This window comes from Neovison vison, chromosome 5, assembly GCF_020171115.1.
Source record: "Neovison vison isolate M4711 chromosome 5, ASM_NN_V1, whole genome shotgun sequence".
NCBI classification, from domain to species: domain Eukaryota; kingdom Metazoa; phylum Chordata; class Mammalia; order Carnivora; family Mustelidae; genus Neogale; species Neogale vison.
In genome coordinates this window covers 67,276,360-67,304,154 of record NC_058095.1, presented here as the reverse complement: position 1 = coordinate 67,304,154, position 27,795 = coordinate 67,276,360, and the positions used below count along the sequence as shown (strand labels likewise).

The following is a 27,795-nucleotide window of genomic DNA, read 5'->3' as shown; positions in this document are numbered from 1 at the left end:
TGCCAGGTCCACAACAGGAAGCAAAAAGCCCTCATGTCTCTGCTCCCCAGGGAGGGACTGGAATGCCCCTAGCCCATTCTATTCTCTGCCAGATAGCCTTGTGCCACAGTTAAGTTCCAGGCTTTGGAGTCAGACCCAGGCAATGCTGTTTACTGGCTGTGTAACCTTACTAACTGTCCCAGCCTCAATAGCAGCACACACACACACACACACACACACACACACACCATAGCCAACTAGCTATGGCACAAAGTTCACACTGGATGTGATATTTGTTTATTTATTTATTTATGTGATGAGTGACAGGATGCATGGAGGTGGAAGTAGGACCACTGCGGGGGAGTAGGACTACAGTTGCTACAAATGGAAGACCATGAAAAAATTCTTGCCACATGCTTTTAAGACACGTGCTGTACTTTCATCTGGACAGCAAAAGAGTTCTGTTGGGGGGGGCCATGATGTATCACATAGAACGAGGAAGTCACTCTGGCAAAACCTGATTCTGGCAGAGCTGGAAATAGGGCCAGCCTTCCCCCACCTTCTCTGAGATATAAATGACCACCCCCCCCCAGCCCACTCTGTTTCGGAGGAGGTATTAAACACAACACAGAGAACAGCTGCAGCAGTTTACATCAAAGGACATGTTTTGTTTTGGTCCAAGAGGTGTTTTCCTGGGCCTCATTTACATTCACTTCTAGTCATATAAAATAAAACAATGGCATCACATATGTCCACACAAGATTCATCATTCATGATACCTAACAAAGTTAGTAAAAATATGAGAGCAAAATAATTTCCTGGTGGAAGACTCCCTTGGGGACAGTGAGGCTGGATGACTAGCTCTCCCCATGCACCCAACAATGCTTCCCGTAGCTTGTGCAGAGCAGGTGAGGAAAGTGCCTGGACAGGCACAGGCCAAGCCAGGCTGCTGAGAGGGCCCTGTTGTTCCCTCCACAGTGAGATATTCTGAGGCCCAACAGTGTTAGAAGTACCCTAGAGGGGTCCCTCACTTTTCCCCTCAAGCAACAGGATCCTTGAAGACCTCAGCATCTTCTGGCTTGAGGGACCCTGCAAAGTGTCTCAGATGAACTTCCTCTGGTTGAGCAGAGGGCCTTTCTCGTGTACTTGCATCTCTTAAAAGGGGAACCAGGGCAAAGTTCTTCCAGTTTCTTCCTGAAACTAAAGGGTAAAACATCATTACTGCCTTGGATGCAGCACGCAGAAATGAACACTTATTTGTTGGCCTTACCAACTTGTAGTTCTCTTAAAGGAGACCCAGACATTTTGGTCCTTCCTGAGACATAGGGATAGCTGCCATTTCCTCTTCCCTTGCCTGCTTAAGGAGCTTCTTCCACTCTGGAAAATCCTAAATCCTCTTCCTTCCCCTCACCCTGACTTGCAGCGACCTCATCAGAGTCTATTGCTTGCCTTTCCCAGTCTCCATCTCCTCCCTGCCCACATGGGAGGGAGGACAGATCTCCACAGAGCAACACTGTGGTCTGCCCATGGTGGCTCCACATCAGGTCAGCTGTAGGCTGATGAACCAGCCAGAGAATCAGGATCTGGGGACCAGGACCCACCAGAGCATAGCATATTGCGAACAATGCCAAAGAAAACATGGAGACATTAGGTCTTAAATGGGGCTCTACTGTGTCCACAGGGAGCTCCTAAAAAGAATCCAGCTTTCACTCCCTAGGCCCCTCCAGCTTCCCAGCCACCTAGGCAAACTGACAACCAAGAGGGAAAGCTGTACATGTTCCCCTCCCACAGCGAAGCCCTCTGGTTGGCCACCCTGGATCTAATCTCTGTAGAAAACCAGCCTCGATTATACCTTCTATACCTCTAACCCCCAGGCCGTAATTCGGGTTCCTCTGCTGGTGTCTAACACTGACCACATGTCAAAGGCATCAGGAATATGGGAAGCTAGGCCCACCATGACCACTCCAGCCAAATTCTCCAGGTCTTGGTGTTTACCCCAGGCCTGCAGGCTGATGTTGGCCTGCTCCCAAGCATCACCTGCTAAATAAGAACCCAGGCATTGAAGCAGGACTTCATGGGGATATAGGCCAGGTCTCACTGAGACACAATCTTCTAGCTGGCTCAGTGTTGGCAACATGCAGCCTCAGAGACTGCTTGGCCCAGCCCTAGCTCAAAAGCCCTGAAAGGAGGCACAGGGTTCTCCATGCCCGCTTCCCACAGCCCTGATGCCAAGACTCTCTGAAGTGTTCTCCCCAGCTCAGCTATTACCTGATTTCCTCCCTGGCCTTTCTCTAATGTATTCCTTTGCCCCTTCCCAATCATATACACTTTGTAGGTAGGAAAGTTCCCATGTTATCTGAATTGTATGACTATTCATTACTAAAGTGTACACTGCTACAAAGTTGTACAAAAAAATCAAAATCCTCAGGAAATATTCACTAATTCATTATAAATGTGAAATCAGGGAACCTCTAACCATCTCCTACCCCAATCCAAGTAACAAGAATGTGTATATCCCTGCTACTTCAACAATATCTTTGTTAATACACAGTGAATGTGCAATGTTATAAACAGCCAACAATGTCATGCAAACACAATGCAAATTAACCACAAAGTACAATAGCAAATCTTTAAAAGATGGGAGATTTCATGAAGTCAATAAGATTGATATTGGAAGACTGCTCAAATTATAGGCAAAATCATCTTTGAATGGCTCTGTGGTAAAGTTAGATCAATAAAAATTGTAGAGATAATCAGTAAGTACTATGGCATGACACAGGAAGTGCTTCTAATGAAACTAGTGGGAAAATTACAGGATTGAAGAAAGCTCTTGATAAAAAAGATTTCTACTTCTAGCCCTGATGGAGTATGTAGTGCTGAGCTACCCACACTGCTGTAAACAACCATAAAGCATGAAAATGTATTTGCAGTAAATGTTTTCAGGCATAGGATACAGACTGAAAACTGCAGTTGCTGAGAAAAAGTGAAATCCACAAACTGAGCCCCATGATTTCCCTGATGGTTTGCATAGGGACAATTTCTCTGACTGTGGTGTAGTGAGCTGGAGTCTAAGCAGACCATGGCAGTACCTCTGAACTAAGGAAGAAGAGATTGGGGTTTTGGACAGCTGAAGCAGCTAGAATCTGTGAGACAGGGCACAGAAGAAGAGGAAAAAGAGAAATGTAATGGTGGAGGTCTAGAAGTCTCTGGGCTGAGGGCTGGAGTGTACCCGCACAATGTGAGACTGCATAAGGCCTACCAGACGGGGGCCACTATAGGGCTGACAGTGGGATAGAAACACTGGAAGCTGACCAGTACTCAGTGGGGAGACCTCCTTAATACCTTTTTTCTACTCTGAGGATCAAGTTAAAACACAGAAATGCCCTACTTACTCTACATGCCCTAGAGTAAGGTCTACCCAAGACCCACCCTATCAAAGCCTAAAACCAAGTCCTGGCAAGAACTTCAGTGGAAACAGTTTGGAGGTTGAGTCCCACAAGTTTGATGGAATTGGAAAATACCTTGGCATTTCACAGATCTATCATTATAAAGTTTAAAACTAAGCCTATACAAGTTCAGGGTGATTTGCTCAATAACTGAACTGCCAACTAAAACAAAAATTCAATCAAGGGCCTCTAAAATATATTATCCACAATGCCCAGGTGATAATTAAAAGTTACTAGACATGCAAAGAGACAGGGAAATGTGACTCACAGTAAGGAGGGAGAAAATGGAAACTGTCTCCAAGATAAGATTGGATTGGCACTCAGGGCGCCTGGGTGGCTCAGTGGGTTAAGCTGCTGCCTTCGGCTGAGATCATGGTCTCAGGGTCCTGGGATCGAGTCCCACATCAGGCTCTCTACTCTGCAAGGAGCCTGCTTCCCCCTCTCTCTCTGCCTGATGCTCTGCCTACTTGTGATCTCTCTCTCTCTCTGTGTCAAATAAATAAATAAAATATTTTTTAAAAAAGATGGCCCAGATGTAGTTGGCAGAGAATTTAAATTAACTATTATTTATATGTTTAAAAAAATTTAAAAAAAAAAGGAAAATAGGATCTTGGTGACAGACCAGCTAGAGAATCTTAGGAAAGAAATGAAAACCGTAAAAAAAAAAAAAAATAGAAACTTGAAAACCAAATAGCATAATACTTGAAATATAATAGTCACTGGATGAGCTTAATCATAGTTTGCAGATGGCTGAACTTGAAGACAGAACAATAAAATTCTCAAATTTGAGAAATAGAAAAAAAATCAAGTAAAAATAAAGCCTCAGAAACCTGTGGGACAATATCAAACGATCTAAAATACATGTAGGAATGGAACAGAATAGAGAGCCCAGAAATAGACCCTCAAGTCTATGGTCAACTAATCTTAGACAAAGCAGGAAAGAATGTCCAATGGAAAAAAGACAGCCTCTTCAATAAATGGTGTTGGGAAAATTGGACAGCCACATGCAGAAAAATGAAATTGGACCATTTCCTTACACCACAGACAAAAATAGACTCAAAATGGATGAAGGACCTCAATGTGAGAAAGGAATCCATCAAAATCCTTGAGGAGAACACAGGCAGCAACCTCTTCAACCTCAGCCGCAGCAACATCTTCCTAGGAACATCGCCAAAGGCAAGGGAAGCAAGGGCAAAAATGAACTATTGGGATTTCATCAAGATCAAAAGCTTTTGCACAGCAAAGGAAACAGTTAACAAAATCAAAAGACAACCGACAGAATGGGAGAAGATATTTGCAAACGACATATCAGATAAAGGACTAGTGTCCAAAATCTATAAAAAACTTAGCAAACTCAACACCCAAAGAACAAATAATGCAATCAAGAAATGGGCAGAGGACATGAACAGACATTTCTGCAAAGAAGACATCCAGATGGCCAACAGACACATGAAAAAGTGCTCCATATCACTCGGCATCAGGGAAATACAAATCAAAACCACAATGAGATAGCACCTCACACCAGTCAGAATGGCTAAAATCAACAAGTCAGGAAATGACAGATGCTGGCGAGGATGTGGAGAAAGGGGAACCCTCCTACACTGTTGGTGGGAATGCAAGCTGGTGCAACCACTCTGGAAAACAGCATGGAGGTTCCTCAAAATGTTGAAAATAGAACTGCCCTATGGCCCAGCAATTGCACTAGTGGATATTTACCCTAAAGATACAAACGTAGTGATCCGAAGGGGCACGTGCACCTGAATGTTTATAGCAACAATGTCCACAATAGCCAAACTATGAAAGAACCTAGATGTCCATCAACAGATGAATGGATAAAGAAGATGTGGTATATATACACAATGGAATACTATGCAGCCATCAAAAGAAATGAAATCTTGCCATTTGCGACCACATGGATGGAACTAGAGCGTATCATGCTTAGTGAAATAAGTCAAGCAGAGAAAGACAACTATCATATGATCTCCCTGATATGAGGAAGTGGTGATGCAACATGGGGGCTTAAGTGGGTAGGAGAAGAATAAATGAAACAAGATGGGATTGGGAGGGAGACAAACCATAAGTGACTCTTAATCTCACAAAACAAACAGGGTTGCTGGGGGGAGGGGGTTTGGGAGAAGGGGGGTGGGGTTATGGACATTGCGGAGGGTATGTGCTTTGGTGAGTGCTGTGAAGTGTGTAAACCTGGTGATTCATAGACCTGTACCCCTGGGGATAAAAATATATGTTTATAAAAAATAAAAAGTTTTTTAAAAAATAAATAAATAAAATAAAATACATGTAGGGGTGGGGTACCTGGGTGGCTCAGTGGGTTAAGCCTCTGCCTTCAGCTCAGGTCATGGTCTCAGGGTCCTAGGATTGAGCCCTGCATCAGGCTCTCTGCCTGCCTCTCTGCCTACTTGTGATCTCTCTCTGTGTGTCAAATAAATAAATAAAATCTAAAAAATTAAAATACTTGTGGGGCACCTGGGTAGCTCAGATTTCAACTCATGTCATGATCTTGGGGTCCTGGGATAGAGTCCTGTGTCAGGCTCTGCACTCAGCAGGGAGTCTGCTTGAGGTTCTCTTTCTCTTGCTCCTTTTGTCCCTCCCCCTACTCTCTCCTTCCCTCTCTCTTTCTCTCTCAAATAAATAAAGTTAAATAAAATAAAATATATGTTATTGGAGTCCCCCCCAAAGTAGATAGGGACAATGAAGCAAAATATATGTAGAGACTCTGATGTACAGATCCAAGAATTGCAGGTGAATCTTAAACAGGATAGAGCAAAAAACAGGATAAACCAAAGCACGTTTTACTCAAACTGCTGAAAACCTAAGATGAAGAGAATATTTTGAAAGCAGCCAAAAAGAAAAAGACAAATTACATACAGGAATGCAAATAATGAGCAACTTCTCATCAGAAACAATGGAGGCCAGAAACAGTGGAGAAAAAGTTAATGTTGGAAATTTTTTTTAAAAAGAGGAAAAAAAATCTGTTAACCCAGAATTCTCTATCCAGTGAAAATATCCTTCAAACATGAGAATGAAATTCACATTTTCAAGTAAACAAAAGCTGATATCAAACTAATTGACAGGGATAGAAATTAGACAAGTAGTTACCTGGGATGGGGAGGTCAAAACTGATTACAAAGAGGCATTACGGTACTTCCTGGCATGATGGAAATGTTCTGTATGTTGAGTGGGTGGTGGTTCCCTGAGTAGATATTTCCTGAAACTTACCAAACTATACATTTAAAATGTGTGCATTTTACTGCATGTAAATTATATCTCAATAAAGTTGATTTTAAATTTTTAAAATAAAAAAAAGAGTCTATGAAGCAATATCAAATATGAAATATGCAGTATCATTCTATCAGGCAAGCTGATCTGAAAATAGTGCCCTTTCTCCCACCCTGCCAAAGAAAAACCCCGAACAGTCAACATCTGGTTCATTCTTTGTTCAAGAATTACCAGCAAAATGGTAAAGTAGGTAGTTCCCAAAACCTAGACCCCCACAATATCAAAAAACAAACAAACAAACAAAAAAACAAACAGAAACTTTGGAACCAATATTGTCACAACTCTGGGAAACAGTCCAAGGTTTATAGCAAAAAAGAAAATCGTGAATCAATTAAAAAATCAACATGGAAATGGTTGGGAACTAAAACTATAGAACTCTTATAAAAAAAAGTAGGGAAAAATCTTCAAGACATTGGATTTGGCAATAATTTCTTACATATTACACCAAAAGAATAGGCAATAAAAGAAAAGAATAGATAAACTGGGCTTCATCAAAAAAAAAAACTTTTATATCAAAGGACAACTCAGAGAATAGAAGAAAACACTGGCAGATGGTATACCTGACAAAGGATTAATATCCAAAATGTATAAAGAACTTCTATAACTCAACAACAACAAAACAAATTTTTAAATGGGCAGGTTGCTTGAATAACCATTTCTCCAAAGAGTACCTATAATGACAAATGAGCATTTGGAAAGATATTCAAAATAATTAGTCATTAGGGAAATGCAAATCAAAACCACAATAAGATACAACTGCATATCCATTAGGATGGCGACAACCACCACCACCACAACAAAAACCCACGAAACAGCAAGTGTTGGTGAGGATGTGGAACCCTCATGTTTTGCTGGTGGGAGTGTACAGAAACACAGCCACTTTAGAAAACATTCTGGCAGTTCCTTAAAAAAGTTAAACACAGAATTACCATAGGATCCAGCAGTTTCATTTCTATCCAAAGAACTGAAGCATCTGACTCTTGATTTCAGCTCAGGTCTTGACCTCAGAGTCATGAGACTGAGCCCCATATCCACAATGGGTGTGGAGTATGCTTAAGATTCTCTCTCATAGTTGTTAGGTTTAAAACTATGGACTGGGAATCTTCATGTTCCTAAATTTCAGCAATAAACTGTAAGACATATTTTTTTACAGAATAGACTAAAAAAATTCATGAGAAGCCTGAAAAAAAAAAAGATTTTCTCTCTTCCTCTGCCCCACACCCCCTTTCTGCCTCTCTATTAATTAATTAATTAATTAATTAATTAATAAAACACCTGAAAGCCAGAAGTCAAACAGAATTATGTCCACCAATGGTCACAATAGCCAAAAAGTGGACACAATCCTGATGTTGATTGAAAAGATGAATGGATAAATAAAATGTGGTATATACCTACAATGGAATATTATTGATCTAGACACAAAAGGTGTGTTCCACTTATACCAGGTACCTACCCTAGGCAAAAGAGACAGAGACAGAGACAAAAGAGACAGAGACAGAAAGCAGAATAGAGGTTACCAGGGGGTGAGGGAAGGAAGAAATAGGAGTAATCAATAGGTAGAAATAGCTTTATATTTCCAGAACATTTTCATTATTTCAAACAGGAACTCATACAGATTTCCTGTTTGAAATAATGAAAATGTTCTGGAAATAGAAAGCGGTGAAGATTTCATTACATTGTGGACACAATTAACACCCATGAATTATATACTTAAAAATGGTTAAAATGGCAACTTTTGTATTACACATATTTTACCACAATTTCCTAAAAGCTAAAAACGAAGAATTAGTGCACAATTATAACTCAAAATCTGTTCAGTACAAACCACGTTTGCTTCATTTTTAAATAAATGTCCTCAATTAGACCTATAATTTAACAAGTACTATTCAATGTTTACCATTAACTGTTAAAAGGACTTTTTTTTTTTCCTGGTAGTGACTTTCTGCAGAGCATTTCTGCTCAAGGTGTATATACCCTTTAGTCTTCCCATTCTTCCTCTGCCTCCCTGGTTGTGTTCATGCAAGGTGAATTTTTGCCTGTACCTGCTCGTGTCCCTAAGAGTCACACAGCTGAACATAGACACTGGGTGTGAGGATCAAGAAGAGGAGACAGGGCAGCCCACAAGGCCTGCTGTCCCAGATGGCTGTATGTGGGATCAAGTGCTTCCACTGGGGCACTTGAGGACAGATGCCTGGGGCAGGGTACTGGCAAACCTGATGAGCATGGGCATGTGGCACAGTCAGCTGTGTGGGAATGCGTGAGAGTACAGAAGAGTGCCTGTGACAGAGCGTATGCAGGTGCTTGACCCTTGGGGCTGTTCCAGAATCCAGGCTGTGGGGTGAAGAAGGCCAGCAAGGAACCCCAAGGCTTCACTTGCCCAACATCAGGCTCCCTCCATGTCACAGCATACTTCCCTCATGCCTCACCTCTGCCTGACCGCAGGGAGAAGCTCAGGGTGCGCTTGATGCCCTCACAGTTGCCCGGGTCTTCATTGATGATACCTACATTGGTGTTCCAGGTGGTCCAGTTGACCTCATCCACCCTGTAGGGCAAGGAGACAAGAGAGCTAGGAGCTTATGGCCTAAAAACCATGCCTAGCTTCCCAGGTTGAGGGCTTAGTACCACAGGCCAATCCCAAGAAGCCCATCGACCAGGATGGGGAGACATAGCTGGTACGTGGGAGGGCTGAGAGGGGCCTGCTTTTTAGACACCACCCCCAAAGCTCTGTTCTCTTGACCACATCATGAGGCCCAGGGACTTTAAATGCTGGATTCCTGGTTCTGACCCTGATCACTGGATGACCCCTTTGGACACTTCATTTTCCTGTAGGTCTCCTAATGCCCACAGCTGAGCCTTGGGGTAGCCCACATACCTACCGATAGCTGGCCTTGGGAGAGTCCCCTATGTTCATGACTGGTCCCAGGAAGCCTGAGGCAGGTTTCTGTATCCACAGCTGGCTCCAGATGAGTCCCTTATGCCCACAAAGCCCCAAAATGTCCTCTGTACCCATAGCTGGCTCTGGGTAGATCCCTGATATCTATAGCTAAGCCCCTGAGCTCCCTAAGTTTGATTTCCTGCCTGGGCATTACCTGAAACACCACCTGTAGTCATCCTTGCCATCAGGTGTGTACCCCACTTGCAACAGCTTGCCTGAGCGGAAGGCCTTCCTCATGCATTTAAGGAAGCTCTTCTCCGTGTCCAGGATGGTAATAGCTCTCTGTGAGAAGACACAGAGAACAGAGGGGCAAAGGGCTTATCCCAGGGCTTCCCCTGGCTGTCAGTGGGGCTTCCAAGCTCAGCCTCTCCAGTCCCAGTCCCAGTGCCCCTGAACGGGACCTCTAGTGCCTTCTACGTCAAGCTTGTTTTTGTAGCTTGGCAGGTGCACACTCCAAGCTCAGCCCCTCCAGCCCAGACCTGCCCAGGGACGGCTGCTGCCTGCCAGGTCCAGTCGGGGCAGGGCCTCCCATAAGTGAGGTAGAGTGTCCAGCCCCAGACTCTTCCCTGAAGTGCTCACAAAGGGGCACATAGTGTAGTAGTTAAGAGCAGGGCCACAAGATGGGGCTGCTTGGGTCGAATACTGACTATGCTACTTATTACAGATAGACCCCGACTTACAATGGTTCAACTTAATGACTTTCAACTTCACAATGATACAAAAGCAGTATGTATTTGGCAGAAACCATACTTCAAGTTTTGGACGTGGATCTTTTCCCAGGCAAGCAAAGGATAGTACAATCCTTTCTCGTGAGGCTGGGAGTTCCCAGTCAGCCACGCGATCACAAGGGTCAACAACCAGTATACTTACAACCACTCTGTACCCATATAACCATTCTACTTCTCACTTTTATTATAGTAGTCAAAAAATTTCATGAGACATCCAACATTTTATTATAAAATAGGCTTTGTGTTAGATGATTTTGCCTAACTGTAGGCTGAAGTTAAGTGCTCTAAGCACACTTAAGGTAGGCTGGGCTAAGCTATGATGTTCAGTAGGTTGGGTGCATTAAATGCATATTTAAATTATGGTGGCTTATTGGAAGGTAACCCCATTGTAAATTGAGGAAGATCTGTAGTTATCTTGGACACAGATACCCAACTTCTCTATGCCTCAGTGCCTTTATCCAAAAATGGGAACGATAATGGTAGCCACTTGATAGCATTGTTGTGAGAATTAAATGAAAGCATGTAAAACACTTAAAACAATACCTGGTATAGAGTCAATGCTACTTAATAAGAATGACAGTTTATTATTAGGCGGGAAAGTAGATATGGATCAGGTGCCTCAAAAACGCAGTTATTAGAGCTCCCCCCATTCTAGCTGCTCCCCCCAAGTATGGTCTCTGATGCCCACCCTAGACCAAGCTTCTGTGAGGTGGGCACCCCCTGGGGATGAGCCCTCCATCTCCTGCCCCTGGGGACTGTCTAACCACAGTGTCTGTGAACACCAGTTGGTGATGCTTGGGAGTGAACCCCAGAAGGAGGGGCCAGCAGGGAGTCGACTGGGGGAGATGCTCTTGCTTGATTCCCCAGGGCTGCCTGGGGTCTCTGCCCTTCCCCAAACCCTGCAAGGGGTCACACACCTAACTATGCTAAGCAGCAAAGAGAGCAGCAGACATCCTCCTGCTGGACACAGCCCACCCACTGACCCACCTGTAGCTTCCAGATATTCTTGCTCTCCTGCGCAATCTTGTTGACAGTCTCACCCATGAGGGCAATGAGCATGTTCAGCAGAAGAATATAGGTGAGAATCACGTAGGCCAGCAACAAGATGATGAAGACAGCCTTGAAGTCATAGTTCTCTGTGAACTCCAGATCACCCATACCAATGGTGAACTTGAAAAGCTCCAGACACGTGGAGTAAAGGCTGTTGTAGGAGCTGTCAGGAGGCCGGCAGCCTGGCCCTCTCCACCTGTGCAATGTGGACTCAGCTGGCACAGAGTTATTCTTCCCATCCTCAATCAGCGTCACCACCGCTACAGGGCACAGGGAGGAACAGGTGCAGCTGAATGGAAGCCAAGACAGAACCACCAACAGACACACCCCATATCCCAGGACGGGTCTGCAGCAGGAATGCTGCTTGGCCATGGAACACTTCTTTATGAACTTAAACACAGAAAAACCACCTGTTTCTTTAGAACTATCAGCCAACTATTGTAGTATAGCTGATCCTTGAACAGCATGGATTGGAACTTCATGAGTCTACTTATACACAGATTTTTTTCAATAAATACAGTATAGTACTGTAAATGTATTTTCTGTATGATTTTATTAATAACTTTTTCTTTTCTCTAGCTTACTTTATTATAAGAATACAGCATGTTTTATATATATGTATGTATATAACATATGAAATATGTGTTAATCAACTGTTTATGTTATTGGTAAGACTTTCAATCAGCAGTCAGCTATTATTAAAGTTTTGGGGGAGTCAAAAGTTATTTGCAGATTTTTAGCTGTGCAGGGAGTTGGTGTTCCTAATCCCCCTGTTGTCCAAGGGTCAACTGTATACTATTTTGTTACACTAAGAGTTTTATCATCATCTTCTAGGAAAAAAAAACTGTTAAAATAAATATGCAAATCTATATATACAATGTGAATATAATCACCTTTGTACAGCACACAACCTGCCTAACTTTACATATCAGTTCTGAATCCACACCCAGCTTCTCAATCACACTCTGTCTGCCTGTGTACCTTAGTCAGTGACCCAGAGCTAACTCATTCCAGAATGATAGGGACTAAGCAGCTCAGAGCAGAATAGCCTCTTGTAGCACACTACACCTTTCTTTGGGAAAAATAATCTGAAGTCTGACAGCTTCCATAACAGTTGTGCCCCATGGTTCCTGCATAGCTGGTAGCCATGAACCCACTTGGCCAAATCCCTTCCCATGGGTACCGACAGACCAGGGCCTTCAGACCAGGTGCTGGAGCCCACACCCATCCCTATCAGGCAAAGCTCCCAGGCAAAACTGTCCATAACTCTGAGACAGAGATTCCAAAACAGGCTCTGGGATGGGGACAGAGGATGGTGTGCATGTGAGCCATGTAAATGCAGGACTCAGATGAGGATCAAAGCAGAACCAGATGCCCAGAAATGCTGCAGATGTGTCAAGAGCTCAGGAACCAGCTTGGAGAAGCTCCCAAAGATGATTGCTCAGACAATCTCAGCATCAAGATAGATGGTAATAGTTAAGATTATGACTCATTTAACAAAGTGAGAATCCATGAAAATGAAACAAAAAAAAGAAAAAGAAAAACCAGAAGAGAATCTGTGAGGCCACGATGATGTAAATAATAAATGAATGCAGGAGAATGGAAAGCTCCTCCCTACAATAGAACGCCAGCTAATAAATGTAGAAGGAATGACAGAGTTAAAAAATCATCATCTGGCAACTATTAGGATTAAGTGATTCAAGTGAGAATCATCTGTTTTAAGTTTGATGAGAAATGGGATATTTACCTAGTCTCAAAGCATCTCCTCACAAATTACTTACTGACTTACTGATTCCAAAAGGAAAGATAATTACTTGCAGACCCATCAAAACCAAGTAATTAAAGTTAACATCACTAGAAATGGGCTAAACGAACATTGTGGGACTCCTGATACAATGGACTGAGGAAGACACACATTACTTCCTTGATATTCTGATTTAAAAAAATACATACCTGAATCTAATAGTGAGGAAACATCAAACAAACCCAAACTGAGAGACATTGTAAAAACCAGCCTTTATTCATTAAAAATGCTAAGGTTAAAAGACAAGGAAAGACTGAGGAATCACTCCAGATTAAAGAAACTAAAGAGACTTGACAACTACATGATCTGGGATTTTCATTTCTGTAAAGGACATTATTAGGACAACTGGTGAAATCTGAATAAGGCTGGTAGATTAGCTAGTAGCACTGTATCAGTGTTTTATTTCCTTATTTTGATCATTATACACTGTTTTATGTAAGAAAAATATTCTTGTTTTTAGGAAATGCAGACTTTATCCAGTGGTAAAGGGCTGATCATGTCTGCAGCTTACTATTTTTTTTAGTATGGTGGTCGTGGTGGTGTGCATGCACGTGTGTGTGTGCGTGCGTGTGTGGGTGCGTGTGTGAGTGTGTGTAGCAGAATGTGATTTTTAAATGTGGTAAAATTTGGGGATTCGGGGTAATAAGTAAAGTTATTTGCATTATTCTTACAAGTTTTCTGAAAATCTGAAATAATGTCAAAATTAAAATTTAAAAAGGGGCACCTGGGTGGCTTAGTCAGTTAAGTGCCAATTCCTGATTTTAGCTCAAGTCATGATCTCAGGGTTGTGAGGTCAGGCTTTGCCCTGGGGATGGAGGCTGCTTAAGATTCTCTCTCCCCCATTCCCTCAGCTCCTCTCCTGCTTTCTCTCTTTCTTTCTCTCTCTCTTACTGAATTAATTAATCTAATTAATTAATTTAAAAATTAAAAGTAAAAATGTAAAAAAAAAATCTAAGCCAAATGGAGCTATACCTCTAAAATTGCTTACAATGTTCTATGAATTACATTTCCATGTTCACCTGCTCATTTCTTGTGTTCTTTATTTTCCAACTCTCTCACCTACAGACATACCCCAGTGGGCCTCTCCCCACCCTGCCCCTGCAGAGTCCTCAGGAAGCTGAGGTGAGCAGGTTCTCTGCCCACCACCAGCCCTGAGCAAGCCCATTACCTGTGGAAAACCCGAACAAGAAAACAAGGTAGACAAACATGAAGCGACACAGGTCCCTCAGGATCATCTGCAGGAGAGAGCAGGCCTGTCAGAACCAAGTCCAGTCCCAGGTGAGGCCAAGGGAGGGGTCAGGACTATTGTCAACCTAGGAGTTACTTTTGAGCCCAAGTAGAGCTGGAGAACATGCAGGAGGATTTGGTTTTGTGACTTTCAGTTCTGGGGTCATGAGGAATTCATCCATAGTTCCCACCCTTGGTCTTGGTTCTGGTGGGAGAGGGGGGCCTGGTATGTAGAAGGGCCCAGTTTTAGGGGAGTCCCCAAGCCTGGGTCAGGGTCTGATAGCCTGATTCTTGAGGAATACGCTGGGAAAGTGGGTCCTGATCTAAACAAGCGCCTCCCAGACATTGCAGAGGATGGACAGAGTTTGTAGACCATGTCCCACATGCCCACGGTATAGACAGGCTCTATGGAGAACCTACTTGGACATTGACACCCACCTTCTCAATCATAACAGCATAGATGCCCATCTGCTGGAAGCCACGGGTGTAGTAGAGCATGTTGGTCCAGCCCATGGCCAGGGAGAACACCATGGAGGCCACGTACTCCTTGTGGTGGCAGAAGTACAGCACCACGGTCCCCAGCATGAAGAGTGACTGCACAAAACTGGAGGTGGAGGGATAGCAAGCTCTGTCTGTGAGCACCCAGGAGACCTGCCACCCTCTCAGAAGTACAGACCATAGCTGTGGTAGGAGCTAGGGTTGGCTGTCATGCCTCTTTTCACCCGTGATACTCAGTGTGAGCAAGAGCGACCCCAAGAGGGCAAACGTTGGTTAGGGGGGTACAAAATCTTTTTCTCTATAGAAAGTACAAATATTAATACAGTACACAGACAACTATACAGTGTATTTGTGATACTAGATAATGGAAGGGGCAATTAGGGAGAAAACATCTAAAAAGGCATAAAAGAAAAAGGGCTGGGAAACACTGCTTAAGCAGTAAGGAGGAGCAGGCCATGCACTCCTGAAAAATCACAGGTGGCGTCTGCTGGTCACACCCTCAAACTCAGAAGCAGAGCCAGGGAAGACGTCCCTCAGCAACTTGGCCTGCTGGGGACTACCCAAGTAGGATCCATGGATAAGGTAGAATAAGTCTGATAATCCTATGTCAGAGTCTGTCCAGTGGTCCCTTCTTTACATATTCATCCCAGGTCTCCTTGTCATCATGGCCTCCTCCTGAAAGTCCCCCAGCTACCTTTGCACTATGGACCACACTGACAACCCCATTTGTATGAGAGAATCCAGCAAAAAATTACCATTGTGCTAATGTGAGCCTACTGTAAATTAACATCAGTAGACTGGCTCATCAATTGGAATTCCACTGCAAAGAAAAACTGTTCCTCTGTATTTGCAGAACTTTAGCCAAAATAAGAACTGACACCAGTTGAGATAGGTAAAAACACCAGTTGGGTGGCAAATGGAGGCCTCACATATGAATCTGGGAAGCGGTGGACAAATGGAAATGGACTTAGCAGATGCAACAAAACCGTATTCCAATCTGTAGTGGGGGGAGAGCTGAGAGCCATTTCATTTAATCAAGGAGTCTCAAAAGGCTTAGGGACCTCTGGAGGAGAGATGAAGAGATCTAAAATAAAGAAGAGTGGAGGTTTTGTCTCTGAAGAAGATGAAACAGAGGATCTTTGGATCCTCTTTCATCAAACAACGTGAAAGCAGGAGACTACAGGATTTTTATATAATACAGATTACAGAAATCCCTCTTTTCCACTCAATTCTCAGAAATATCGCATCCAGACTTTTTCCCTTCAGGTAGAAGATTGAAAAGATGCAATTGACTAACTTTGTATATTCTCCAATAAATAGCTTACATAGACTAGTTTATAGTGAAGCTCAAAATTGATAAGCCCTATTCATGCATTAAGAGCTTCTAGGGGCACCTGGGTGGCTCAGTCAATTAAGCATCTGCCTGCAGCTCAGGTCATGATCCTGGTGTCCTGGGATCAAGCCCAGGCTCCCTGCTCAGCTAGGAGCTTGCTCCTCCCTCTCCCTTTGCTGCTTCCCCTGCTTGTGCTTTCTCTTGTTCTCTCTCCCATTCTCTGTCAAATAAAAATTATTTTTAATTTTAAAAAGAGCCTCCAACCAGTTTTTCAGTCCTCCACTCTTATTCATTAGCAGATATAAAAAAATTCCAAGTATCCTTTAACATGAAAGATAGACCAAAACAAGAAAATGGGAAACAGCAACTTGGAGAAAATAAAATCTATACAAAAAGAAGAAAAATTTACCAAAAACTCTTAGCAGTCTCAGAGAGGCAAAAGAAGATTGTATCAATGAAACAAGAATAGAATGCCGTAAAGAAGGAACAAAGAATTTTGAATAGTATTTAGAAATTAAAGAGAGTATTTAGAAATTAAAAATTAATTTAGAAGTTAAAAATTATAACTTGGAAATTATAAAAAATAATAAACTCAATAGGAGGGTTGGAAATTATAGTTGATTTGAATCTCCCAGAAAGAAGAGCCAAAGATAAAAAGATAAAACACAAGTGAGAAAATATAAGAACTGGTTCAGACTAGGTCAAGAAGTTCAATATACATACCACAGGGTTCCAGAAGAGAAATCAAGAAATAAAATATATAAATTTCCAGATTGAAAGAGCCCCCTAAGTGCCCAGGACATTGGATAAAAACACATCCACATCAAGACACATCATTAAGTTTCAGAACACTAGGAACAAATAGAAGATACTACAGATTTACAAAGAGAAAAAACAAACCAGGTCTTAAAGGAGGATCCAGAGTCTGAATGGTTTTGCACTTGTTGTCTATAATACTGGAAGCAAGGAAACAATGGAGAAATATCTTCAAGTTCTTAGAAGAACTATATACCCAACCAAGCTATTAACCAAACTTGAAGGTATAGCAGAATATTTTCAGACATGCCAGATTTGAAATACATTTTATTCCCCCTTGCCCTACTATGTGTCTTCTCTCTTTGGCTAAAGGATGCCTTCTCCCCAAACAGGGGAATCAGTAAAGAGAAAGACAGAAGGTTAAGAAAATAAAGGATCCAAATCAGGAGAGAAGTGAAAGGGATCTCCAAGGTGCTAGTGAAGGGATAACACATTGGATGTGTATGTGGCAGCAATGAAATTCAAGAACCAGGTATGGTGAGAGCTGTCATCACTGTGTTCTCTCCACCATGAGCTCATCCTTTTCACCAGATGATAATACTGAAGGATGTGCCCAAGTAAAACAAGGAGTAAAACCATGAAAGAGATAGTAAGTCTAACCCAAGAGGAAAGCAGTGAGCGTCCCAAGGCTGGCAGCAAAGAAGAGTCCCAGGAGGACAGCTAAGCAGGAGGCCCAGAGAGCAAAGAGCTCAGTTAGAAGAGAGGACAGCACTCTAGGAGGAAACCCCTCCAGAAAAGAAAAAGGAGCAGGGGATTCCAATCATATAATTTAGGTGACTGAGTTTGAGAAAAATTGTACTGAGGGGTTTCAAGATATGTGGGATGAGTTAACAGTGGATACAAAGAAAACTAAACAAATAAAAACAAGACAATTACTAACTTTAGGAGAAAGAGGGAAAAATGACATAGAGTATATTTTGCAGCTTAACTGTGAATACTACTTATAGAGACATAAGAATGTAAATTACTGGGGCACCTGGGTGGCTCAGTGGGTTAAAACCTCTGCCTTCGGCTCAGGTCATGATCCCAGGGTCCTGGGATCGAGCCCCGCATCGGGCTCTCTGCTCAGCAGGGAGCCTACTTCCCCCACCCTCGACCCACCTGCCTCTCTGCCTTCTTGTGATCCGTCAAATTAAATAAATAAATCTTAAAAAAAAAGAATGTAAATTACTCAATATCCAGTAAAATAAAAACTACTATGAACCATATTAGAAGGCTAGAGAAGTGGAAGCAGAAAGGAAAGAAAGATGCTAAATCCTCATCTACTGGGTGAGTAAATATCAGAAGAAAAGTTTTGAGAATGAAAAGTGATTGTCCCTGGGAAGGAGGAATGCAAGGACTGGGAAGGGTTAAGATGAGGAACTCATATACTGGTTATAAGCTTTTTGGTACTCATCAATGTTTCCATATGTGCATGGGTAGTTTAAAATAAAATAAATTTCTAACCTGCCTACAATGGGTCTTCCTAGAAATAGAACCAAGTTCTATTGGCACAATGCTATGTAGGAAAATATTGCTTCTCTTAGTAAAGCAAACCAGCATTGCACTAACCCTACAGATCTTGCTCTTTGAAGTTAAAGTTTAAGTATCTCAGAGAAAGACAAATACCATATGATTTCACTCATATGTAAAATTTAAGAAACAAAACAGGTGAACATAGGACTCCTAAATAAAATAAGATGAAAATTGAGAGGGAGGCAAACCGTAAGAAATGCTGAACTCTAGGGAACAAACTGAGGGTGGCTGGAGGGGAGGTGAGTGGGGGGAAAGGGTAATTAGTTGGGTGTTGGGCATTAAGGAAGTCAATTGATGTAATGAGCACTGGGTGTTATATTCAACTGATGAACCACTAAATTCATCCCCTGAGACGAATAAAAAACAAAACAAAATAAAACAAAAGTGTAAGCATCTCAAGATTATAGTAAAAGCGTCGGGTTTGTGAGTCCTAGGGAAAAGCTAGCTACAACTGGATGAGAATCAGCTCCTTGCATTTGCCAGGAATAGAGAGAGAGGCCTCAGGAATAAGGGAAACCTGTAGATCAGAGTAAAGTCCAAGGAAGAGATCCCAGGAGAAGAACACATTGCCATCTGAAGGCCCCCTTTATAACCTGGGTCCTGCAAGGAAACTTCCTAAGGTTCCAGGTTAGAATCCTCAGCTAAGAATCATCCAGTCCAAAATGTCCACAGTGCCAAGGCTGAGAAGCCCTGCCCTAAAAACTGGAAATTCCTTGAAGATAGGAATCATATCTGTTTCATCTCAGTATCCCAGTGCCAGTTCACTGGATGCCAAATGGCCGGACAAACTTGTGAAAAAAATGAACAAGAGTATTCAGACTGTAACTCAGACTTTAAGCCCCATGAGCCCACCTTTGTCATTCCCTAGCACCTGGTGCATCTCTGACAGAGTAGAGCCTCGGCATCTGCTCATTCGACACACATTTCCTGAGGGCCTTCCACCATTCATTCAACATGCTTGTGAGGTCCTACTGTGTTCCAAGCCCAGCACGAGTGAAAGGGTGGGTGAGAAGGATGGCTATAATCTTAGGACTGGGCCAACAGATGCTGTCTGTTATGGAGGCATAAGAATCAAAATGTCACTTACAAAAGCATTTCACTGTAGCTGTCCACAAACAAGGTCTTCAGTGATGGCCGCCTCTGCAGGAAATATTGAATCTGTAAGCAAACAGAGAGAGTAAGCTCCCAGGAAAGGCTAAATGGTGAGCACTTGCAATGTTTTCTAAATGGCCTAAAATGGAACACAGGAGGGGATCAAAGCAGATTACGACGAGGGTAGAACAGTGAGGCTAACAGGTAACTAGGTCAGGAGAGATTTTTTAAAATAGAGAGTGGAATTTTAACAATACCTAGAAGTAAAGACAGGAAGGAAAATCATCAAAATATTACTAATTGCTGTATTTGAATGATGAGATGGAGAGTTTTTTCCTTCTTCCTACTATGTGCATTTTCCCCTAGTTTTCTTTAATAACTGTGCATTCTAGTAAAAATTCTTTAATCAGCCTCCACTGAACAAAGTCACCAGATTAGCCAGTGCTCTCCATTCCCTGAAAATATTCTGACCAATGCCCACAGTGAGTGCTGGTGGCTAGGAGATCCTGTCTCAGACACCCACACCCTCCACTCCCTCCCACTGGTGAATCCTGGTTGCTGAGAGTGCTTTTTGCCCACTGCACTTGCTACTGTGGCTTTGTCTTTTATTATAATTTAAAATATGAGTACAAAATAAAGACAGTCGCTTCTGTAAAGACAAAGTCCAACAATTTGGAAAGACTCCTTAATGGTGAGTCACTAAGAAATACTGGGTGTAGCTTAGATCAAAAAGATTAAGGGGAAAAATCATAAACAATCTCCAAATATTTGTAACAGTGTAACATGTAACATTGGTCCAAACTTCAAAGAAAAGACTGTTCATATGTTAGAAGAAGTACCAAGTAAGATGCATGTATTTTCAGGTAAAATAAAATGATGCCAGTATATGTGTACATTTCTTTCATTATTTTGAACTTTAACAGAATGTTTGGATCAAATGAACAACAGTCATGATCCATTCTATTTCTGGAATTAAATATTACAGTTGATCCTTGAGCAGCATGGTTTTGAACTGTGAGGGACCACTCATGCAGGGACTTGGGTGGTTCTTTTTATAAACACGAGATAGTACTGTAAATGTATTTTCTCTTCCTTATGATGTTCTTAGTAACATTTTATTTTCTCTAGCTTACTTTACTGTAAGAATATAGTATACAATACATATATCATCCAGAATACATGTTAATTGACTGTTTATGTTATTGGTAAGTCTGCCTGTCAATAGTGGGCTATTAGTAGTTAAATTGAGGGAAGTCAAAAGTCAAAATGAGCACTGGGTGTTATATTCAACTGATGAACCACTAAGTTCATCCCCTGAAACTAATAAAAAACAAAACAAAACAAAAGTGTAAGCATGTAGACTTTTGATTGTGGGGGCAGTTGGTGCACCTAATCCCTGTAGTATTCTAGGGTCAACTGTACTTTCAGTCCTGACTGTCCTTGAATGTAACTATCCTGGGTCCACAGGAACCCATGGGGCAGACCCTCAACCCCCAGTCATGAATGTCTGGAGAGCTCTCTTCTTCACCTGTATATCTCTCCCATGAATTAAAGAGTGAGTGAGCACTGGGTGAGTCTCTTGGCTTTTTGTTTTGGTGATAATGGAGACTCACAGTGTGGGAAGGAATGCTTACCCCTCGGAAAAAGAAGTAGACTCCCCCTGATACAGAAAGAATCTCGCCAGTGACTCGGAAATAGTCCCCAATGGTGTGTTTCAGCTTATAGGGAGGCTGCAAGGTGCAGAGAAGTTAGTGACTCCATTCACTTATTCACTCATTCAACAAACATTTTCCAAGCCCTGTGTTTAAGAGCCACCCCTGCCCAAAAGGCTCAGCCTCTACTGATAGAAAGGCATAGGGGCGTCTGGGTGGCTCAGTTGGTTAAACATCTACCTTTGGCTCAGGTCATGATCCCCAGGGTCCTGGGATCAAGCCCCAAGTCAGGTTTCCTGCTCAGTAGGGAGTCTGCTTCTCCCTCTCCTCCCTGTTGTGTTCTCTCTTGCTATCTCTGGCTCTGTCTGTCTGTCTGTCTCTCTCTTTCTCTAATAAATAAATAAAATCTTTAAAAGAGAGAAAGAGAGAGAGAGGCATAATTAAAGACAGTGCATTATTGGGGACACTTGCAAGGAGGCCCCTCTGCAGGACCTGATTCCCAAGGGGGCAGACTCTAGGTGCCAAGCAGAGTATCCTTACAGTGCTGTGCTGTCCCAGCACAGAGCTCTGCTGGGAGAAGGGTGATGGCATATGTGGAAACGCTCCTATAGACTCAATGCCATATGCTTCCTGCTGCTCTTATGGCCATGGTGAACCCATCAAGGTTTTCCATGGTTGGTGGAAGGTGAGACATTCCACACACGTGTGTCATCCTTGTGTGTCAGACCCTTTCCTGTGGGTTTCCTTTCTGCATGTCATCAATGGTATGTAAAATACTGCTTTACTACTTGTCTCACTAGCATGTTTCTCTTTTGTCATAAAATGAAATTATTAAATGGCTTATTAAGTGGATAGAAGCCAGGTTTTTACCTAACTCAGAAGTAGAAGTTTATTTTTTTCATTTTTTAAAGATTTTATTTATTCATTTGGGGAAAAGAGAGAGAGCACAAGCAGGAGGAGAGGGAGAGGGAGAGGGAGAAGCAGGCTCCCTGCTGAGCTGGGAGCTGAAGTGGGGACCAATCCCAGGACCAGAGATCATGACCTGAGCTGAAGGCAGACACTTAACCATCTGAGCCACCCAGGTGCCCCGGAGGTGGAATTTTATATCAAATTTATAAGCAAGGTACCCTGGAAATAAAGGCAACAAAGGAAGTGCTTGGGTAGCAAATGGAAAGGATTCAATTCAGTAACTCAAAGGAGTCGAAAGCTCCTGGCAGAGGAAGAAGTCTGGTCTTAAGCTGATTTGAAGGATGGCCCAGGGCCTGGCATAGAAGATGTGCTCAAGGGGCACCTTGAGTCAGTTAAGTGTCTGCTTTCAGCTCAGGTCATGATCCCAGAACCCTTTCATCTCTTCAGCACACTGGGAAGGAGTCCACGATCTTATAAGAATGCCCATTCCTCTCCCCACTTCCCTGTCGTGAGGCTGAACCCCAGTCCGCACCAAGCCATCCACAGGCCTGTAGTAGGCTGCTGTGGTGAATATGATCATATACAAGCAGTAGACGAAGAAGTTGAAGTAGAAGATGCGCTTGACAAATCTGTCCCATTTGTCCTGCAGGAGTCGGTTCAGCGGTTCCACCAAAAGCATGTCGTGGCGATTCTAAAGGGAGCAGAGAGAGGTAAGACTCACTCCCCAGCCAGAAACCACAGAATCTCATATCCAAGAGATCTATTTTAAAGTTCCACTATCCCTAAGATGGATGAGCCAAAATCAGATCATCATAACCTTTGCTGGCCATCAAGCCCCACCCCCAGTCCAAGCTTAAGCTCCCTCAACAAGGTCCCTGTTCAATGTCTTCTTCAATACCTTTGGAGATAGGAATCTCCTGGCCTCACGCAACCTGGGGAGAAATACTGTCAGGAAGATCTATCCTCTGGAGTTAAGTTGGTCTTCTCTACTTTCTACCAGTTGTCCCTGTTCTGCACCTAGGGACTCCAGTACTGAATTTCTGCCCAAGAGAGCCTTTGGAGACAAGAAAATGCCAGCCATGCCCTCATAGCCCTCTCCTCTCTAGATCTAACACCCCAACATTTTTGGAGACATTTCCTACATGGGCCAGCCCTCTGGGATTCTGAGTCTAGGCCCTGAATCATCATGGCAGCCCAGACAGAGGCTAATAGGGCAGAGCAAAGCAGGCTAGGCTGCTCTCTCCCCTGAATTTTGCCCCTGTCTCATGAGATACTGGGGCAGGCCCTCCTCACTGACAGCACAGACCCACCCCCTAGGTCTGCCTCAGAGACTGGTATCACCTTAGAAAGAATGGACAGGAGAGGTGGCCTTTCAAAGTAGTTAACAAAGCACTTAACTTCATTAAGTGGCCCTGGGATGCTCATTCGGAAACAAAATAATTAAGTAAGATGCCTACTTCATACCTACACAAAAATAAATTCTAGGTAAATTAAGAAGCCAAACATAAAATACCTACAAAGGAGTGAAACAAAAGTACTAAAGGATATGTGTATAATCTTGAAATGGGAAAGACCTTGCAAAGCAAGACACAGGTCACACGAAGCTATAAAGGAAAAAGACTAATCTGACTCTCAAAATAAAAAACTTACAAGCAAATTATGCCTTATATGAAGTTAGAAGGCACACATTTTTATATGGTATAAAAAGAGGATTCTTGGGGCACCTGGGTGGCTCAGTGGTTTGAGCCTCTGCCTTTGGCTTGGGTCATGGTCTCGGGGTCCTGGGATAGAGCCCCACATTGGGATCTCTGCTCGGCAGGGAGCCTGCTTCCCCCCCTCTCTCTCTGCCTGCCTCTCTCAAGCGCACTTGTGATCTCTGTCTGTCAAATAAATAAATAAAATCTTCAAAAAAAAGAGGACTCTTGTTGTTTATGTGAAATATTTTTTATGGGAAAATTAGCTTACATTATTTGTATGATGAAGGAAAACATCCAGTGAGAATAAATGGGGAGATGAAGCATCAGGGCTTAGGCCCCAAGCAGTGGGTTTTCCAGGCAAAGCTGGATGGGAGCTAGGACAAGGGCTGGGGCCAGAAGCCCGCCCTGCCCAGGCCCCACCCAGGCCCACTCACAGGGGTCTCACTGCTGCTGTAGGCAATCACCTCCAGCACTGAGTTCTTCTCACAAGTGTCAATGCAGGACAGGTCGTAGAGCGAGGAGTGCACGGGCCCATACGCCCATTCCGTGAACTTCCTGGACAGATGCCTGCACTCGGGCTCCTGGATCTCCCTCTGGAGAATATAGGCCAAGACCTGCCACAGGGATATAAGAGCTTGTGAGAGACCAGCCTGGAGCCCCCCACCAGGCACATCCCCACTACGCCCCCAGCTCTACCTCAATGATAAGTCTGCTTCCTAGCCCCATTGGAGACCAAACCCAGCCCCAGGAAAGCGCTCACTTCTATCCAAGCAGCCTCCTGACCAACCTGCCCACTTACTCAGACGTCAGCTGCAGCCACATCAGACCCATGGTGGCCTGATCACACTTGGAGGACCACACCTGGTCACATCCATTTCACCCTTGGCTCAACCTACCCCCATGCCCAGGTGCCAGCACCTCACTCCAACTCCATGTTTGGTTGGTGCTGCTCAGAAGTGGAAATCAGAAAAGGACAGGTGTGGTGCCTGGCTTCTGCTTAGCATCTCACACTTCCTCTGGTTTCCTCTAATAGCCCCTAGTGCCACGGCAGCAGGGCTCTGCAGGGTGGTGATCCCAGGTATGCAGCAATGTAGGCACTTCCCTCCCACAGCACCCTTGAAAGTCATAGCCCAGCTCAGCCATGAAGCCTGCCCCCTACCCCAATTTTCCCAGTCCTGGCAGCCAGAGCCAGTGGTGTCAGCCCCTTCTTGTTGGTGAGCTCCTCCAGCTTCAGCGTCGGGTGGAGCTTGGCCCCCAGGATCAGAATCTCATTGTACATGCTTGTCACAAACTTGGTGTTGTCTGCTGTGTTGTCGGCCACCTCTACCAGCGCATGCAGCACTGTGTTGCCCACGGAGTCCCTGGCGCTGATGTCTGCTGGCTGCCAAGAGTTCTGCAGCAGGAACTTCACGATGCCCAACTGGTTGGTGCATGCAGCCAAAGAGAGGGGCAGCTCACCTGTGGCCAACACAGGCATATGATGGGCCTCAGGAATAGAGTAGCATGGTCTCTGGACCACCCAGCCTCCAAATCCCTCTGTCTCCACCCCAAACCTCCCCTTAGCAATTGTCAAAAAGCCACATGTCCCTACCAAAGTAGAAGCCAGGCCGCCCTTTGGTTTTCTTAAAGAAGTCCCCGTTGGCTGCAGCCTGGACATCTGCCCCATTCTCCACCAGGAGGGTCACTAGTGCCATGTTCCGCCTCTCGATGGCAATGTGCAGGGCCGTCTGGCCTGTGGAGATGGGTGCTGTTGGGTTTGTACTCACAGTCCTGTGCTTGGGCAGGTACAAGGGGAAGACTTGGGCAGAAAATGCCAGATGACTCCCCTGCAAAACAGGAGAGCTGGACAGAATGCCCAAAGGGGACCCAGGGAGTCTCCTTGGCAGAAGCAGAGACCCACAGGGGAATACCAGACTGGGAACTAGAGTCGTCAAAGCTGCCCAACATCAAGGAACAGTAGCAGAGACAGTAGTCATGGCTTCTGGAGGCAAAGAACACCAAGTCCACAGAGGGAAGGAGGGGACTGTCAGCATCAGGAAAAATCAAGTCCAGCAGGCAGGGGAGGCAAGGACCCCCTGGGCTCGGAAGATGCCACCTCAGTGGCTGGTATAGGGAGCAAGGAGCCGAGAGGCTTGCCCAGGCACAACAATGCCTGCTGGCTCCAAATGTGCTGGTGGACAGAGCCATGCCAGACCCCGTCCCCCTCCTCACCCTTGTAGTAGCTGTCTGTGTAGCTGGCATTGACCAACTCCTTCAGGCTGTCTGTCTGCCGGGCAATCTCCAAGAGCAGTGGGATGGTGTCATTCTGCCCCTCGTGCAGGTTGAGCATGGCTTTCAGCAGACAGGTCTTCCCTGTCTCTGGGTCTGCAAGACAAAGGGAGGATCAGAGCTGGGCACAGTGGCCGGGGCCCCTTCCAGGAAGCCGGCTCCCCAGGGCCACCTTTGAACTCGCTGTCCATCAGGTGCTTCTTGCTCCTCTGCAGGAAGAGCAGCAGGCTCTGCAGCTCCTCACAGTTATTCTGAGCGACGGCTTCAAAGATCTTCCTGCGATCGTAGAGCTTGAGGCTCTTCTCAGATCCAGCAGTGACAGAATCCTGGGACGGCTGCCTGGGGGCCAGAAAACCCCTTCATCGAACTATTCTGACCAGGGAGCACAATAGAAGCCCAAGGCAAACCAAAAGGGAAAAAATACGTGATACAAAACCCATGCTTTAGTCTAGGTGACTGTCCAGGAAACTGATGTAACAAGGAACTGTGGGGGTGCAAGTGCCCTCATTCCATCCCCAGCCCACCAGTAGGCACCCTCTGGAAAGTCTTTACTGCCACCACTTCCAATACCCAAGCCACTCACTTCTCCGCTTGCTCAGGAGCTGGGGCTCTAGGGGCAGTGTCCTGGAGGGGGCTGGAGACGGGGGTTTGAAGGGTTTGGATGGCCACTGCCAAGTAAAAAATGTCCCTATACTGGCCTGGGGGTTAGCTAGTCTATGAGCCCTCCCTGACCTGCATTGGTGGACATACTTGGTGGGCTCCTCACTAGAATGGTTCTGCCTTCTTTGTCTGAAAGCCTCCCGGCTTTGAGCTTTTCAACTTAAAGTCTAAATCTTTGGGGCTGATGAGCACTGAGGACTGGACACCTGGAAATCCGCCGGCAGCTAAGATAAGCATATACACCAGCATCCATGACCATGTTTCCCAAAGCTGCTGAGGGCAGATGTTGGACCATATGACTTCTGAAGGGTCCCCAGCTCCCTGGCTCTGTGACCCACGGCCCAGAAGCTAGAGCACCACGTGGTATCTCCATAGCTGGGGCCTCAGCCAGAGGAGCCAGCTCAGCTCCTGGTGAAGAAGGGGGTCCATGCTCCAGGTACAGCTTACCTGGCACATGTGGGGCCATCCTCGTGCCTCTGGATGATGACAACAGGGTTGACTGTGATGGCTGGGCAAGAGGCTAGCTGGCCTTCTTCATAAGAGCAATCCATAGGTGAAGCCTCCTCTGAGTCACACTTCCCAAAAAGCCGGCTGCGGCTCTTAGCCGTGGGGAAGAAGTGGGGCTTGGCTGGAGCTGACCTGGAATTAGGGTCTTCATCCAGGGGGTCTGGGCAGGAGTCCTCTTGGGATGGGTCCTCGGCCTGCCCTGAATCTGAGCTCCCCCATTTCTTCATCCTTGCCAGATCCTTTGTGGCCTAAGAGACAGCCTGCAGGCAGCCACCAAGATGAGATTTGTTCCCAGCTCAAAGACAGCATGATTCTAGCCCATATCTGCCCTCCTTGCAAAAGCCCCTATGAAGCAGCACACCCCAGAGGTCCAATAGCTGTC

At 44.5% G+C, this 27,795-nt stretch overlaps 1 protein-coding gene across 1 annotated transcript; it reads right to left on the bottom strand.

The window, feature by feature from the left end:
• Positions 1-293: 293 nt before the first annotated feature.
• TRPV1 (transient receptor potential cation channel subfamily V member 1) lies at positions 294-27,790 on the bottom strand. Its single transcript, XM_044249240.1, is given in 15 exon segments — positions 294-1,179; positions 9,149-9,264; positions 9,812-9,939; positions 11,373-11,695; positions 14,408-14,474; positions 14,905-15,070; positions 19,716-19,786; positions 21,355-21,450; positions 22,814-22,972; positions 24,413-24,592; positions 25,138-25,436; positions 25,570-25,710; positions 26,190-26,342; positions 26,419-26,585; positions 27,354-27,790. Coding segments are annotated over 15 exon segments (2,526 nt in total). The 5' UTR covers positions 27,641-27,790; the 3' UTR covers positions 294-1,006.
• Positions 27,791-27,795: the final 5 nt, after the last annotated feature.